Source organism: Chiloscyllium punctatum, chromosome 26 (genome assembly GCF_047496795.1).
Source record: "Chiloscyllium punctatum isolate Juve2018m chromosome 26, sChiPun1.3, whole genome shotgun sequence".
Taxonomy (NCBI): Eukaryota; Metazoa; Chordata; class Chondrichthyes; order Orectolobiformes; family Hemiscylliidae; genus Chiloscyllium; species Chiloscyllium punctatum.
The window spans coordinates 15971846-15990305 of NC_092764.1; the positions used below are offsets into that span (position 1 = coordinate 15971846).

The following is an 18460-nucleotide window of genomic DNA, read 5'->3' on the forward strand; positions in this document are numbered from 1 at the left end:
TAAAAAAACAAAGTGCTTTGTAAACTCAGGGTTCTGTTGGCAGTTCTGCACCATCTATTGAAATATTTTACAAACGAGGATGAAGTTAGATCCAAATACGTCATTGCAAAGTAAAGTTTGTACTTTGTGAAAATCCGAAAATGGCTGCCATTTCTTTGCAGTGAACCGGAATCACTAGAGGTGAGAAGCAACAAACGAAAGGAAAGCAAACTTTGGAAAGCAGTGTCCTATAATTATCAGCAATATATGAAACAATGATAACCTCAAACAGAGTGACATAGGGCTCATGTGCAATGTTATCTTTGCTTTTTCACCAGGCTTAATACAGCAAATGATGTCAACGCAGCAGCAAAGAATGGACAATACAATCTGAAAGAGGCTAAACAAATGCTCAGTTACAGGTAAGATCAAAATTTCCACTTCCTCCTTCAATTTTCTCTTCTGCTATCTAAGCTTGCACTCGAAGATTGCTGACTTGGTTGAGGACAAAGAGTCTTACTCACACCATGCTAAGGACCACTCATGCACAAGCCTGAACAGCAGAAACCTATAGACCATTCAATCACGTGGGCTGTCATACTAGATTCTCACCTTGCTTCCACCAAAGTTCCACAGACACATTGTCATGGTGAACCATATGGGAGTGATTCTGGTGAAAATCTGGGTTGCCCAAGTGAAATTTGCTCAGCAATTTTCTTTCCCTTCCAAATAAAACAGATGCAAGTTCCTAATTCAAGCATTCCTTAAGTCCCTTGGCAGTAACATTATTTTTAAATAATTTACACACCCCTTTTGAAGTTATTGACTTCAACATTTAGCTGCAGTTCCATGATATATTCAAGGTTATCTTTACTCTTTGGAATTGGTGTGACTGATGCACCAGTACTGCTAAGTTAAGCAAACGTGAATGATGCAGTGCAGATTCATAGTTCCCTGAAAGTGGAGTCACAGGTAGATAGGATAATGAAGAAGGTGTTTGGTATGCTTTCCTTTATTGGTCAGAGCATTGAGTACAGTAGTTGGGAGGTCATGTTGCAGCTGTACATGCCATCGGTTAGGCCACCTTTGGAATGTTGTGTGCAATTCTGGTCTCCTTCCTATTGGAAGGATATTGTGAAACTTGAAAGGGTTCAGAAAAGGTTTTTAAGGATGTTGTCAGGTTTGGAGGATTTGAGCTATAGGGAAAGGCTGAATAGGCTGGGCTGCTTACCTTGGAGCGTTGGAGGCTGAGGGGTGACCTTATCGATGTTTATTAAATCATGAGGGGCATGGAAAGGGTAAATAGACCAGGTCTTTTCTCTGGCATGGGCGAGTCCAGAACTAGATGGCATAGGTTTAAGATGAGATATAAAAGGGAGCTAAGGGGCAACTTTTTCACACAGAGGGTGGTGTGTGTATGAAATGAGCTGCCAGAGGAAGTGGTGGTGGCTGGTACAATTACAGCATTTAAAAGGCATCTGGTTGGGTGTATGAATAAGAAGAGATATGGGACAAATGCTGACAAATGGAACTAGATTAAGTTGGGATATTTGGTCAGCATGGATGAATTGGACCGAAGGGTCTATTTCTATCTGTACATCTCTCTGACTCTATGTCACCTCTAAACTCAACCCTGATCCCCCATGGCCTCCATTTGCACTTACTAGTGTAATGGTTAGGAGTGGATAACTAACAATCCCTTCACTCTTTCAAGGATAGATATCAATATTGAATAATAGGAGAGTTACAGTACAAAAAGAGGCCATTTGGTCCATCTTGCTGCAAGAGAATCTCTGTTTGTTCCTCCCCTGTAACACTGCAAATTTTTTTTCTCTTCAAGTGCTTATTCAATTCCTTTTTGAAAACCCACAACTGAACCTGTCTCCATCAGTCTCAGGCAGACTACTTCAGATCCTAACTCCTCTCTGTGCTAAAAAGCTTTTGTGTGTATAGTCATTGAATATTTTTAAAGTAGAAATAAATAGCTTCTTGACTATGCGGGACTCAAAGCTCATTGGGGAATAAATGGGAATATGGAGTTGGGACCCTAATTAGAACAGCCATGATCTATTGAACAGATATTTGGTGGTACAGAACTTGAGAATTGCTTAAAAAACAATTAACAAGTTTTTCATCTTAAAATCATCAGAACATTTGCAAGAATAACAAAGTAAAGGGGAAAATCAATATTTATAATGCATGAGAGTATACTGCTTGCACCCAACTAATCTGTGCCTGTAAAACTCCTGACTCAGTGTCCAACATTAGATAAGATTCTGTATTTGGACATTTGCTGGATATTGTTGAATGTGCGAGGATTAATGCTGACAACCAATCTGGATTGTCAGTTAGTCTAACAGCACTCTCAAAATCAAGCAGTACAGATGTTGAGCTGTCCTTTGAATGATTTTCTTTAACTGCACTGATGAGGGAAAGGTGAAAAGCTTCCTTAAAGTGTATCTTATTTTCAGCAATATTATTGAATGGTGCAGTAGACCTGAGAGGCTGAATTGCCTACACATGCTCTAAATTTGTATGTTCACATGCTAGTGACATGGTTAAGCGGTCAAGCCTTTGTCATGTATAAAACTCAAATTAGGAGAATTGGTCAGTCACTGGAGTTAGTGAGCTCCAATTTCAATAGCTCCAACTATGAGTTTCTCTGCTCAATTTCAACCACACTGGAGGTGTTCAGTTTGGCTTCCTCTATTATCTCTCTTGTTACTCTTTGACATGTTACCCAATTACAATCTACAACTCTATAATCCACAAGCACTCATTTGGGTTTAAACACACAACCTATTTTGATGAATATCACTCTTAAAATTAAACACTTTGCACATTTAAATAGGTTTGCAACCCACGCCACTTTTGGCTAATCATAAATCTCACTCTTAGTATTCCCCTGACATTAGAACATTGAGATATATTTAGAGCAAAGCAGGAAAAACAGAATCACAGCGCTTTCCTATTCTCATTGCACTATATTTCTGTTTCACAATTGCAAAATAATTCTTTGACTGTAGCCCCCTGTGGCTTTGTACAATATATTAGCCTCTCATTGGCTCCAATCAGTGTCATTTCACTTCTAACAGTTCGCACTGGCTTTCCATTTATTGCATTTTATCAAAAATATTAAAAGCTGCTTGAGTAAATACGAAGTTGGAAATCCATTGCGGGATACAAAGGATCTCTAACCAAACAATAGACTTAGGACGCCTATGGCACCCTGGAATTTGCTCCCAAATAGAACTGTGTGCTTCTACCCCTCATGGGCTGCAGCAGTACAGTACCTTCTCAAGGGCATTTAGGGATAGATAGTAAATGCAGGAAATAATGCTGATATGTGTCTGCAGTTTTTGTTCAAGGTTCTAGAGCCTTTCTCCATAGCTCCAAAGGCTCTTTAGAGCTTGTCCCAGTGACCCTGCCTTTCATACAGAATCCTACTGACATTACTGTATCAGTTGATAAGTTGGGCAGGGCAAGCATCTACCTGGCAGAACTCAGGAGTTCTGGACAAAGGAATTGAATGCAATATCTCCAAATTTGCAGATGTCACTGAGCAGGGTGGCAATGTGTGCCGTGAGGAGGATGCTAAGGGGCTGCTGGGTGACTCGGACAGGCTGGCTGAGTGGGCAAATACATGGCTAGTGCAATAATGGGGCTAAATTGAGGTTATCCACTTTGGTGGCAAAAACAAGAAGGCAGATTATTACCTGAATGGTGGCAGTTTAGAAAAATGTGAGGTGCAACGAGACCTAGGTATCTTGGTGGAACAGTCACTGAAGGTGCAGCAGGCAATAAGGAAAGCTAATGGCATGCTGGACTTCATAGTGAGAGGATTTGAGTATTGGAGTAGGGATGTCTTATTGCAGTTATACAGGGCCTTGGTGAGTCCACACCTCGAGTATTGTGTGCACGTTTGGTCTCCTAGTCTGAGGAGAGACATTGTTACTGGAGGGAGTCCAGTGAAGATTCACCAGACTGAATCCCAGCATGGCAGGACTGACCTATGAAGAAAGACTGATTGACGAGGTTTGCACTCGCTGGAACCTCAAAGAAAGAAGGGAGGATCTCATAGAAATATATAAAATCCTGATGGGACCGGACAGGTTGATGTGGGAAGAATGTTCCAGGTGCTGATGGAGTCCAGATCTAGGGGTCATAGTCTAAGAATATGGGTTAGCCGTTCAGGGTTGAGATTTGTAAGGGTAATAGGGAAATCCCTGGCAATCACAGACCAGTCAGTCTTACGTCTGTGGTCAGCAAAGTTTTAGAAAGAATTCTGAGGGGTAGGATTTATGACTATTTGGCACAGCATAGTGTGATTAAAGGCAGTCAACATGACTTTGTGAGGGGCAGGTCATGCTTCAGAAATCTTATTGAGTTCTTTGAGGAGGTGACAAGACAGGTCAACGAAGGTCGAGCAGTGGATGTGATGTATATGGACTTCAGCAAGACATTTGATAAGGTTTCCCATGGTAGGCTCATTCATAAAGTCAGGAAGTATGGGATCCAGGGAGAGTTGGCTATCTGGATTCAGAATTGGCTGGCTGACGGAAGTGGTGGTAGATGGAAAGTATTCTGCCTGGAGGTCAGAGTTGAGTGGGGTCCCGCAGGGCTCTGGTCTTGGGCCTCTGCTCTTTGTCATTTTTATAAATGGCTTGGATGAGGAGGTTGAGGGGTGGATTAGTTAATTTGCAGATGACACAAAGGTTGGAGGTGTTGTCGATAGTATCAAGGGCTACTGCAGGCTACAGCATGACATAGACAGGATGCAGAGCTGGGCTGAGAAATGGCAGATGGAGTTCAACCTGGATAAATGCAAAGTGATGCATTTTGGAAGGTTGAACTCAAATGCTGAATATAGGATTAAAGACAGGATTCTTGGCAGTGTGGAGGAACAGAGGGAAGTACATAGATCCCTCAAACTGGCCACCCAAGTGGATAGGGTTGTTAAGAAAGCATATGGTGTTTTGATTTTCATTAACAAGGGGATTGAGTTTAAGAGCTGTGAGGTTTTGCTACAGCTCTACAAGTCCCTGGTGAGACCACACTTGGAATATTGTGTCCAGTTCTGGTTGCCCTAGTATAGGAAAGATACAGAGGCTTTGGAAAGGGTGCAAAGAAGGTTTACCAGGATGCTGCCTGGACTGGAGGTCTTGCCTTATGGAGAAAGTTTGAATAAGCTTAGACTTTTCTCTCTGGAGAGAAGGAGGAAGACAGGAGACCTGATCAAGATATACAAGACAATGAGTGGAATAGATAGAGTCAATAGCCAGAGATTTTTCCCCAGGGCAAGATTGACTGGTACGAGGAGTCATAGTTTTAAGATATTAGGAGGAAGGTATAAAGGAGACGTCAGAGGTATGTTCTTTAGATTAGATTAGATTCCCTACAGTATGGAAACAGGCTCTTCGGCCCAACAAGTCCACACCGACCCTCTGAAGAGCAACCCACCCACACCCATTCCCCTACATTTACCCCTGACTAATGCACCTAACACTACGGGCAATTTAGCATGGCCAATTCACCTAACCTGCACATCTTTGGACTGTGGGAGGAAACCGGAGCACCCGGAGGAAACCCACGCAGAACGGGGAGAATGTGCAAACTCCACACAGACAGTTGGAGACTGTTTGTGCAGAGAGTTGTGAATTCTTGGAATGCGTTGCCAGCTGTGTCGGTGGAAGCAGAGTCATTAGGGACATTTAAGCGATACTGGACAGGCACATGGAGAGCAGTGAGTTGAGGGGTGCGTAAGGGTCTGTTTCCATGCTGTACATCTCTACGACCCTATGACTATGATTAAACCTCGACACAACATTGTGGGACAACGGGCCTATTCTGTGCTGTACTTTTCTATGTTCTATGTTCTTTGAGGAAGAATTTCTTCGCTCAGAAAGTTGTGAACCTGTGGAATTCTCTCCCACAGGAAGCTGTTGGGGCCAGTTCATCAGAAATATTCAAATGGGAACTGGATGTGGCCTTTACAGCCAAAGGGATCTGGACAGAAATGTGATACTAAAATTGCATGATCAGCACTGATCATTCTGGATGGTGGTGCAGGCCCAAGGGGCCAAATGGCCTACTCTTGCACCTATTTTCTATGTTTCTATGAGCAATTCGTGCAGGTGTAACAAATAACAAAGCAAAGCATACTGAAGAGTCTATGAACTGCACTGATCGGAGAAATTATCCAATTTTCACAAATCTGATTGAGAATTAAAGTGTAGAGATGCAGTCAGGGTGCCACAACTTGTCTTAGCTCCCTCTTACGATGAGAAGGGATATAAAAACTTAGCCAGGATTTCCATTCCCAATCTGATCACGGAATCACAGAATTCATAGAATCACAGCATTATTATGGTGTAGAATGAAGCTATTTAGCTCATCTGCCCACACCAGCTCTATTGTCCAGTGCCAATGTCCTGCCTTTTCCCCATAGCCCTGCACATCATTATCATGCAAAACAAAAATCCAAAGCCCTCTTGGTATGCTTCAATTGATCAATGTTGAATGGGTCTGGCGCCGCAGTGGTATCGCATTCCGGGTGGCCTTAAGGAGGTGAGGGTGCTGCACCAGTGGGAGATAAATCCGCCATCTAGAGCTACCTCTTCAAGCAGTTCCAACAGTGTCAGAACTGAGTAGCAGATGCTGCTGGGACTGCCAGGAGGCCTCAGGATGAAGGAAACATAGATCCCAGAGGTAAGTAAGTCTGGGGTATCTGAGCAGGAAGGATAGAGGAAGGCAGGTAGACAGGTTTTGGTTGTCAGGCGGTAAGTGGCATAGGAGCAGTTTGCCCCTGCTCCAGAGTGGCATGAAATTAGTGTCAATTAGTTTAACAAACTCAGTTGCCATTTTTAAAATCAACAGGAAGGATTCAGTGTCCATCTGTCTACCATGTCAGAGTCGGGCAGGAAGGCAGTGAGTTCCAATATTTCAGTACTGTTCCTCCAAAGTCACACCAGGTCAGAGCCCTGAAGAATAGGCCAATACTCACTCCTAGGCACATGTATGAAGATGGCTGCCAGATATGAAGGGAAAGTGTAACAGCCGACCTTGCTATTTTGGTCCAAATCTGTTAACTCAGCAAAGGCCTGGAATTAACAAGTAATCTGTTTGAAGAGTGAACTGCTATTAGTTGGATTACAAGCTTAATGCCTGTGTTGTCCTCTTTGTGTTTTTTTTTGCTGTTGAAATGCTTTCCATCTGACCACAGTTAATAGATGTTGGTGAGACTTAAACCTGCTAAAAATTTGTTTTACTAGGCCTCTTCCACCAGTCACTCCTTCACTGACAGATGGATGATAGTCACAATATGTTGCACACCATTAGCTATTCTCCTTCAATATTCAGCATATAGTAGCAGGATTCTCTATCACTTGGGCATCCATGACATCCCGACAGGTTTACAACTGTTCTGCTCTAACAAAACACATTTCCCCATCTCCAGTTTGTAGCTGATGGCTAGAATTTAATAAAATTATTCTTCACAATGAATGGCATGCTGAAAAAGCCCAGTGTCTTTTTTTAAACATTTTAAATTTGGGTATCCAAATGAAGTAACTGGGGAAAGTCTCATCTTTCAGAATTTATCTAGCCTTTTAGAGCCTCATCCTAAGCTCCGTGTTCTTATTTATATCTGATATTGGATGAGGTAAATAACAAAGATGCATTTAAGGGGAAGCACACCAACTAGATAGGAGAGAAAGGAAAAAGGATATGTGTTGATTGAGAAACATGACAGGAGGCTCACAATGGAATGATGACACGATCTAATGGATTCAAATGGCCTGTCCTTTATTTCATTTTGTTTGCCTCCTCTTCCACCCAAGAAATTAACACAGTGATAAGGGTTTTCAGTTTCCCTTTTCTCCTACCACTGTATTTATTTCCCCTGTTCATGTTAATGTTTGGACAGGTGGTGAGATCAGAGGCAGGAAGACCATAAGATACAGGAGCAGAATTATGCCATTTTGCCCATCACGTCTGCTCTGCTTTATGATCATGGCAAATATGTTTCTCAATCCCTTCTTCCCTTGATCGCCTTATCAGTAAGGAACCTATTTATCTTTGTCTTAAAGACACTCAAGGGACTTGGCCTCCAAAGCCTTCTGTGGCAATGAGTTCCACCCTCTGGCAGAAGAGATTTCTCCTCATCTCAGTGCTAAAGGGTTGTCCTTTCATTCTGAGGCTGTGCCCTCGGAGCCTAACCTCCTTTACTAGTGGAAACATCTTCTCCATGTCCATTCTATCAATGCTTATCATTATTCTGCAAGTTTCAATCATATCCCTCCTCATCCTTCTAAACTCTATCAAGTGCAGACCCAGAGTCCTCGTCTACTTCTCTTATGACAAGCCCTTCAATTCCCAGGATCATTCTTGTAAATCTCCTCTGCAACTCCTCCAAGACCAGCATACCCTTCCTTAGATACAGGACCCAAAGAAACTCACAATGTTCCAAATGTGGTCTGACAGAGTCTTAAACAGCCTCAACGGTATATCTTTGCTCTTGTATTCTAGCCTTCTTGAAACGAATGCAAACATTGCATTTGTCTTCCTAACTGCCAAGTGAACATGCCAAGGAAGGACTAAAGAATCTAAAGAAGGACTGCTAAGTTTCTTTATGCTTCAGATTTCCAAAGCCATTCCCTATTTAGAAAATAGTCTGCACCTCTATCTTTCCGACCACTACCTCTGTCTTTACAACTTCTGTATTCCATCTGCCACTTGTTTGCCCACTTTCCAGAAAACTCTAGTCATTAGCTTTGTGCCCTTTCTCCAACACATAGTATGGAGATTGGTTGGTGTTGGGACATGGATAGCCATGCTGTGGTCAAACAATGGACGCCTCTGCAGTCACCCATCCAGTTCCTTGGCCACTGAGTTAAGCTTGCCACTGTTTTGGTTCCCAGATGAGTACCATGTTATTTGTCTCTTGTTCACTTTCAAGTGGCTGGATTGAGAACAGTATTGGATGAGGTTCTAGGAGGAAACTACCCATACATGCCCAGGATCAAGTGTCACTTGTGCAGTAATGTCACTGATACACAACAGTCACAATCTATTATTTTAATAGAAGATTTGAAAAGTTCACACAGAGCATTTGGCAGGTTCTAGCCAAAGGGAGCTCCTCATAATAATTGCTTTCGGAGTTTTGGTGAGTAGGCTGCAATACTATTTTGAGGATTATCATGATTTCTGAATCATTTGCATTCTGAAAGAACATTGTGTTCTGTGCGTTTAACTGGCAACGAAGGGGATCACCAGCGTGATGTGGTTCGATCAGGACCCAGCCACAAACCGCCCCTCAAAGAGTAGAGAAGCATGTTGACAATCAATGAGTTAAAAAGCATTTTCACAGTTCATTGATTTGGCACGGCCAGTGCAAATAATGGCAGGGAAACACCCGCTGAGTGAATTAAGAGCTGCTTTCCCCAGTAGTGCGAAGTGCGGGTAAATCTCCCTCATCTCAGCTCTGACATTTTATTTATCTTCAGTAAAGAGACACTGCTATGGCAGCTAAAACTTCACTAATAGTCTCCAACATACAGTGGAATTTGTTCACATCTGACATTTAATCTGTTGCAGATGCCTTCATCAACTCCAAACAGTCAAACATTTGGATCCAAAAGAAAAGACATATTTATAGGCTTTTGGGGCGGGGTAAGTGAGGGTAGACTATTCACACAAATACACACACTTCATAGAACAATTTGGTGATACCAGTAAATATAATTCTTAAAGGATTCATGACAAACTTACTATTAAAACCTGTAACATAATTCCTTTTCAATCACTCTATTTCTAGAGACATATTTGTAAAATATTACTGATGACCCAAATCAGTTAGCATTAGTTTGCTGGGCAAATTGAGTTGAATTAACACACCCCTGAATGCAATTTAAACTTTGCTGAGGCACTTGGTTTAATTATCAAGTCTACTGCTGTTAATTTGGCTTTTCCCCCTCCCCCATAATGTTGTAATCACTTACTGATTAAGACAAAGCAAAAAAAAAATCAAAACAGGAAATCAGCAGAGTTATTTTTAATAGATTTTTACTCATAATTCTTTGTGAACATTTTGGCATGTTTAGATAGAGGAACTGCGATTGCAACGTACACTTTAAATTTAGCATTGGGCAATTTTACTGTAATCTCATTGTTGTTGCCTGGAGGCCTATGGTATCACTTGAACTAATCTCCCAAATAACATGTGTTTGATGGTAAATTATGATTCATGGTACAGTTCAAAGTGTTTTTGCATCACGGAGTTCTTTCAGGTTTTGGACACCTGGATTGAAATCCTTTAACCACTTGATCAACCCTAGTCATCGCCCCATGTGTAAATGCTTGTCTTTGCTCACAAATTCCTCCGTGGACTTGCCTTTGGTATATCTGCATGTTCTCTTTGTTGTTACCCCTTACATTTCCCAAATTCTCTCCATGTCTTTCCCTCATTTAAGTTGATGTTCTTTCAACACTGAAAATGTGTTGCTGGAAAAGCTCAGCAGGTCAGGCAGCATCCAAGAAGCAGGAGAATCGACGTTTCAGGCATAAGCCTGACGTTTCCTGAAGAAGGGCTTATGCCCGAAACGTCGATCCTCCTGCTCCTTGGATGCTGCCTGACCTGCTGAGCTTTTCCAGCAACACATTTTTCAGCTCTGATCTCCAGCATCTGCAGTCCTCACTTTCTCCTAGAAGGTTCTTTCAACTCTGTAGACAACAAATGCTGGAGATCACAGCATCCATGGAGAGAGGGCAAGCTAACGTTTCGAGTCGAGATAACTCTTCCTCAGAGCTGGTGAAGAGACATCAAGAGTTAGCTTGCTCTCTCTCCCCATGGATGCTGCCTGAGCCGCTGTGATCTCCAGCATGTGTTGTTTTTGGTGAAGATTCCAGCATCTGCAATGATTTGCTCCTACATTGTGTTCTTTCAACCCTAGCTGTTTGATGGAAACGTGTACTTATAGCTCCTTACGTGAGTGGGTATCAAAAATTGATGATTATTCTAGTGAAAGACCTGGTGGCAGTTCGCGGTACTCAGGGCGCTACATAAGTGGAGTGCCTCGTTGTTGTGAATACGAACAGCCTTTGAAAAGGGTCCTCGCCTAGGACTGTGCTGATCTGTGTTTTCACCTTTCATCGTTTCCTTTCTCCGCAGAAAACATGATGCCGGAATGCTGATTGCTTAGATCGACACTTTCCCTGCGGCTCTAGCGTCCGCCATAAAGCACAAAACCTCAGAGAGAACATAAAAGATGACGCTATGAGAAAGCCAACCAACACAGCAAGCGTTCTCAAGACTCCTGTGGCTAGTTTATAGTTTCTTCCTCTTCTTCCACCTTCGGTTTTTTTTTAAAAAAAGCAGAGGACAGCAATGAACAAATGAAGACGACTACTCGTTCAGGTGTCTCTCTCACACACAGACACATACACATATATAAATTTCTATATACATATATATATATATTAAAAATACGTACGCATGATGTTTGAATAAAAGACAGTGGCAGTATTTAACAGAAAACAAACCCCACAAAATGACAAGATGCTGGCATTACTTTCAAAATAAACTGAGCAAAGAAAAACTTTTTTTTTAAAAACTGTGTGTACGTCGGCAAAACAGTCTTATATCTGCAAATGAAGACCTTGCTAAGACAATAACTGACCCTTCCTGATCTCAATCCCACAGTCGCTGATGGCACCCTGTGTACATAGTTAGGCTTCTCTGATATATGCACATAACTCAACAGTGCTTCCGATTCTCACAGTCATTATGATTGACGTTAGATTACGGGTAGTCACACAAAGCGAGATTCTGAGACCACCCTTTTGGTCTACTGGATTCCAAACAGGCTGAGATATACAAAACCTGGTCCATCCATCCTGCCAGACTTTACATTACTAGTGTGTCACATCGGAGATGACTGCGGACTTTTAAAAGGATTTGCTTTTTTTTAAAACAAATGTTATTTTAATCCCAACTAAAGGAAGATTGGTGAAAATCTACAGTCTGTTGGCAACAGTGGGTTCGCTGCAGGATTTAGTCCGCTTAGTTATTTGCTCTGGGCATTAGGACCCCTCTCAGAGGAAAAAAAAAGGACACTGTGGCACATCAAAACTCAACCCCATCTCATAGCTTCACGTTTTAAACTCTAACTCATTTCCTACAGCTGCGAAGGACTGTACTTTAGGATTAACAAAGTTGAACCCCACCTACCTGGCTTCCTTAAGCCTTGTTCATGGAGATCAAAGCACATTGTGTGAATTTATTCATGGTCAGACTGGAGGCTAAAAACTGAAAATGCTGGAAATGTTCAGAAGAATGAATGCAGGACTGTAAGAGTTCTGATGAAAAGTAATCATCATGATGCATTTAATGTTAGCTTTCTGCTCAGACTTTGCCAAGCATACTGAGTGTTGCCAACATTTTATGCTTTTCACTCAGATATCCTGCACAACAATATTGTGCGTCTGTCACAACGTGGGGACACCTGTACCTGGATTTGAAATTCAGACCAGGCCGATGTGATTGAGTCATTTCATAAAATGTCTGGTCAAATGGGGGCGGGATGAGAGGGTTTCAAGTAACAAGGCTTGCAGGTTCCAATATCAGAGTCTCCCCACGATTCATTTACATCCACAACTGCTCAGAAGTTGTTTTTTTCCGTCTTTAGTTCTAGATGTGCCATTATCTGAACCAACACTTTGTTGCTTTAACATTCTGATACCCCCAGTTTATGGCACGGTAAGGGTATTTGGAATTAGAGAACAAAAAAGTGAAATCCTGTTCACCCCACGATTACTGCGTCTCCAACTGGCCCTTCACACTACAGAAAGTACAGGTGGATATCTAAGTGACCAATACTGTCCAATCCTTCCAGTTGGGAGGGAGCTGTGCAGTGATGAGGAAAGATCCTGCAGCCAAGTGAACAGCTCACAATGAGCAATAAAGCAGAAACATCTTTTTAAATAAGCTATGTTGAAAATGGAACACAAAACAAAAACTTGCTACATAATCGCAGTAGTCCAAGATTAAGGAATTGCCTCCTTTGTGATCATTAACCCTTTGAGGAGGGTCTAATAACAGCTTGCACCTACTTATTATAAATAGAGGATGTTAGTTTCTGTTGCCATGCTAATTATTACATAATTATTCATTAGTGATGATTACTGATAATGAGACTGTTTAACAGAGTGTACTAATTACTAATTGCATTCTCTTCGCGAGTGAAACCTGATCTATTCCTCAAACAGCAGTCAGAATTCACCAGAGGTTGTAAAGGGTTAAGCTTTATTTGAGAAGCGCTCAATCTCACACACTGATAACGTTGGCAAAGAACTAGACAGGGAGAGAGAGAAAAAGAGAGAATATTTGAGGACAGCAGTTTTCTGGTGCAAGGTTCCTTGCTTCCGTCTTCACAAGCCGGGCTGCATGTTAGGCAGGTTGGCTGCCAGCTCGCTCTTGGATGAGCTTCTCGCTCAGCTCCCACAAGGCACAGGCTGATGCTTCATCCTGGGCTTGCTGAGACGTCAGGCACCGACAGCAGTTGTTGAAGTACATCCCTCCCAGTCCCTCCAGCTCCGGGGCAATGCTACAGTAGATAGTGGTGGCAGCTCCCTGTTGCTGGAACAAAACATGAAAGGAAAGATAAATTTCCAGACCAAAAAATAATAACAATTAAGACTAAAATATATTGAACAATGCAAAAACTATCACATCTCCACCATTGCATTGTGGCAGGTATTTGATGTTGAATTTATTCTGACAGCATTGATGTTTTAAAAACTCCTGCCAAAAAAAACGAAATCAGCCAGTACTCTCTAATTAAGCACAAACCTACAAAGCGTAAGCATAGTGACATGTGCCAAATCTATCCATTCTGCTTTCATCAAGCTGATTTAATTGTGTAAAAGTCTGTCAACGATTTCTGCCAAAGTTACCAGCTACAAATTGTATTAAACCCTTGAATGACTGAGCATTACTGCAGCAATTGTAGACTGAGCAGGTTCTAGTTTCCCTACAGTATCGCCACTGAACAAGACACCGAGTTAAGTCATGCCACTATGGGTCTATCTACCTCGTGTTAGTTCTCCCAATTCATTAAGCTCATTTTAGTAAAATGCCAGTGCTGGCTGGCTATAATTCACTTGGTGCATCCTTCCTGACGTGAATGCCTATGTGATCTGTGCTAATACACATTTGATCTTTTTTTTGACAAAAGATACATTACAATTTTAAAATCTGATGCAATGCAGCCCTAAGGGGTATATGCAGATCAATTATTTTCTGCGTCACCTTGAGGCACCTTATACAAACTGGCCAGAAGGCAACACAATTGAATTTGCAGCCAACAGCAGGATAAAGAGAGGGTGGAAGGTCATATTGTGGAGAAGAATTCCGAGAGTGGACCATGAGGTAGGGTGGGGTGATGGGAGGTATCCTCTTTTTACACTTGGGCATAAAGTATTGCCTAGGTAGAGCCAAGGGGAATAATGCATGGGAAGGATCGCATGCTTATAATGAAGCCTACCCAATTTTCCATCCAATTAAACTAATAGATGGAAAATGGAGCACTTGGTGTTTTACTCCCCACTCAATTTCACTCTATGGCTCCCACCAGCCAATATTTAACAGCCAGAGCAGTTAAAGAAAATCTTCCCCCTGGCATTTACTTAGTTGATAGTGAAAAGTTATTGAAAGCTTCAGAAGCCTTAAGGACTAAGCCCTCTTAGCATATCGTAAAACACCAACTTGAGTAGCTAGCAAAAATCAGGATGCTATTTAAAAGGAAACATCTTGTTCAAGCTCTAATTGTTCTGAATATTGTGGTTTGAAATATTGGCAGAGTTGGTGCCCAAAAGGTGGGCCTTTGTGTCCCCCCAGTTCAAAAAGATGAATTTGTGTACATCAAGATCAATGTGCAAAAACCAACCAAACACGACAAGAAAATGCAAAAATAAGTACAGAAAAAGATGTACTTTTGAGCCTGCTCCACCATTCAATATAACTGTAGCTGATATATGTTTGAAATTTCTCAAGCTTGGGTTGCACTGAGACCTCTCAGGAACTATGAAAGCTCATTATTGTGTTCAGATCCCAGAGTGTCACTGCATAATACAACTGTGCCTGGTTTCAAAAGTCAATATGGGAGGTAAATAACTTTTTAATGTGGTGCTATTCATTGCAGAGTGTTAAAGGAAGCCTATTGCTAAAGCATTATCAGCTGTAATTGAAGTTACAACTGGGACTTTGCTCATGGATCAAGAAAGAGATAAAATCATTGGGCTTTTGGGAATATCTCCAATTGGTGTTCCAAGTGATATTTGTAATCAAACCGGTTCTAAGTCAACTGTAGGCATCTTGTGACATGACTCCAGATTAGTTTCGCAGTTCATGAGGACGGCTTATGAAGTCTAATGTTTAATCATCGTGCTGCTATTAGGGGAGGATGGGAGATTAGAAATGCTGAGACTGGAGGAGCACACCATAGGTGAAACAAAATGGAATGGTATCTCTTAGTCCTTCTGCTGGACTTGGTTAATTAACTTAAAATAGAGAAATTATTTAGAGAAACAATTCTTGCATGATCACAGTACATGTTAGGCAGACAAGTAATGATCATGATATGCCCTGACCCTAAGGGATTTCATAATGTTTCATGACAGATTTTTGTTTTGCCCCCAGACCAGCCACTGCTATTCTCTATGCAAACACCACAAATGGAATATCATCTATTAAATCAAGCTCAATGAATTTGCTTTCAAAATATAGCCAAAATCTTAACACCACAAACCTCAATTCTTATTATTTTCTCCTTGGCCTCAGTAGCACTGAGAAGTTAGTGAGTTTCGGAGATGACCTTGTTGTGCATGTTCCATCACTCTCCTGCCAGATAAAATGCTGCCAAAAGGAAAACACACTGGAGCTATACTTCCACCAGTTTGACAGCAAAGCTCATAGCCAACGAGTTGTGGCTAGGTATCAATAAGGGTTGAAGAATGACTCCTCCAACTGGAAATTATTCAATGGACATGGGGTGGGGGGGGGGGGGGGGGTGCAAGAGGAGAAATTTCCTCCTTGGGTTTCAGAGCCACGTGACTTCCTGGTTAATGATCCAATTAAGTCAGTCTCCCCTATTGTAGAGCTAGAATTATCTGTGATATTTCTCGAATACACAAAATAGATGCTCGGCATCCTAACTACAGGAGTTCAAATGGGAAGGGAAAGCCACATTCTTATCAAATATTCCCCACATTGCAGCTGCTTATTTAGTTATGTCCAGGGCCAATTCATCCTCTTCAGTCTAATGGGCCAGTTGTTGGTTGTGTCCACTTGGACGTTATCTCAGAGGATCTTGCAATCACTTCATGGATAACTGAATACGTATGTTATCTGCTAAGTGACTCTGTAACAGTGCATATCACAAGTTGTGGTGCAACGTATAAGCAGATGAAAGGATGGGTAAGAATGGACCAGCTGGTCTGTTAAGTCTATCCCACACGAGAACATCACAACTAACACTTCCTGTCGGCTGTATCAGATCCCAGCCAGCCTCACAACCTGTAATCCCAGTTGTGAGGCAGAGAAAAGGAAGGAGAGTAAAGCTTAATGTCGAGTAAGAAGGATGCTTTATTTCAGCCAAGAGCTGAATCAATTGGTAAAACGGGTAACTGGGTGTGAGTGGAAATTTCCACAGCTCATTGCTATGCAGTGACCCTCCTGGAAAGTGCATGTAATTATCTCCAGGCGAAGATTTGCTGCTGTTTCTCCAAGTCTGTTAGAGTAAAAAAAAACCTGAGAAACACTTCACATCTGTTTGATATCTGTGTTCATTGTGAAACTATAATGGTGAAAAGAGACATGGCCAAAATGGTGAACAAGATAATGGTGTCAATGCACATTCCTCCATGTTAAAACACTGAAGTGTGGGCCAGAGGACTGCTTGCAATCTGATTCATATTCCTCAGGAGCTAGTGAGTTTTTGATTGCAAGGCATCCTTGTTTTGACTTCTGAATGCTTTTTGTCAGCCTGACTAGGAGCAAATGGTGCATGAACGCTCTTGTTAGTTCAGTCAGAAATAGAGAGAATATGGCCAGGCTTGTCATCTCCTGTACTCTTGAAGGGGATACAGCTAGGTTTCCAAGTTAAGAAGAAAATAAACTCACAAAGCAAAACCAGATATTTGCTGCAAAAAAAAATTCCTGCCCTCCAACCAGGAACTGCATGTTAAGGTGGATTCTGCAAGTCTGTCTTGTTTCCACATTTGCGCTTCATTGCTTTGAACTCCACTGGATGTGAATTCCAGGTACTCTTCCTTGCTGGTTTGAATCCAAGGTACATATTTTGTGTGGGTTTGTGGTAGGCTTGATACCGTCGAGTGGTTTTGCCAATGAATACACAAGTGCAATATCAGTTAAATTTGAGTACTGGCGCTCCAACTCTGCATTACAAAGAAACATTTTCAATGGAAAAATCACAACCTGAAAACGAACATTCATCTTGTTACAGCTGGTTACATTTTGAAGAACCTTTGTTTGTTTTTAACAAAAAAAAGTTGCTGAAAGACAACGGCAGATGGTTCAAAATGCATCTGTATCCTGACAGTCACAGAACGCTGAATTAATTTGTGAGCAAATGTTATCGGTGTGCCAGCCTTGCAGACATTGTATATCTCAATAGGTGGGACTGGGAGTTCACTGTACACTGGAACTCAATGCTTGAAGGAGAAATATGCTTGGGAGCAGGTACATATTATCTTGACTGCTTTTCAAAAGATTATGTGGTGAGAATCACAAGCTTGTTTTTCCCACAGTGATTCCTATTTGGCTGCAGTGGTAACTACTCTGTCAGGGGTCAAACATCTGTAAGTTGTTGTAAAGGCAGTTTGCAAATTAAAATGATAGATATACTGAATAGAGAAACTTCTTTGAAGCCCTGCACCGTCCTTAATCAAGTCTCGATGCCATTTTCAATCCTCCCAAACATTTGCAAGCTGTCAAGGCAGGCCACACCATCAATCTTTTTAGTGTATGTGAAATTACCTCGAAATCTGGTTTCAGATTAACTAAAGAGTGTCTGCACAATGAGGGTTCATCACTCTCTTTCACAAGTCGTTTGTCAGACTCTGATTACAGCCCAGAGCCACAGGGGTAGAACAGTAATGGATTTAAACTGCTATTTTTGTGCATGTGTGTGTGTGTGTGTGTATGTGTGTGTTTCTCCCATTCTCGATTTTATTCGGTCAACAAGTGGGCTTGGAAAAAAGCATTGCAGTCAGGGTGAAATGTCAGCTGTGACCCTGTTGAATTTTCTGCCCAAGACCCTGACCCCGACCCCAACCGCACACCCCTCCCAACCCCCACGGACTCCTCTCCAGAGCTCATCGTTCTGGGGCCCAGAGACCATGTGGCAGACTTTGGTTGTCGGTCTTCAGGGCAGCAAGGTCGGGCAAGACACAGTCCCACCTGGCA

At 41.9% G+C, this 18460-nt stretch overlaps 2 protein-coding genes across 5 annotated transcripts in view; one reads left to right on the forward strand and one right to left on the reverse strand.

Moving 5' to 3' along the window:
* Window positions 1-13194, forward strand: part of mafa (MAF bZIP transcription factor a) — a 350756-nt gene extending 337562 nt beyond the window's left edge. The window contains exons 3-4 of one of the 3 annotated variants that reach the window (XR_011964233.1): window positions 318-401; window positions 11147-11170. Coding sequence is in view for 1 of the 3 variants with exons in the window: in XM_072595867.1 (XP_072451968.1) it covers window positions 318-401; window positions 11147-11177 (115 nt within the window). In the remaining 2 variants the exon portion in view is untranslated. Of the gene's footprint in view, window positions 1-317; window positions 402-11146 lie in introns of those variants that run through there. The other 2 variants (XM_072595867.1, XR_011964234.1) reach the window with 2 other exon arrangements.
* A 66-nt stretch (window positions 13195-13260) lies between these two features.
* The window catches only part of wwox (WW domain containing oxidoreductase), a 939779-nt gene continuing 934579 nt past the window's right edge, over window positions 13261-18460 (reverse strand). Inside the window, exon 9 of one of the 2 annotated variants that reach the window (XM_072595864.1) lies at window positions 13261-13612. In XM_072595864.1, the coding sequence (XP_072451965.1) occupies window positions 13424-13612 (189 nt within the window). In that variant the 3' untranslated portion in view covers window positions 13261-13423. The remainder of the gene's footprint in view (window positions 13613-18460) is intronic. The other variant, XM_072595865.1, reaches the window with a different exon arrangement.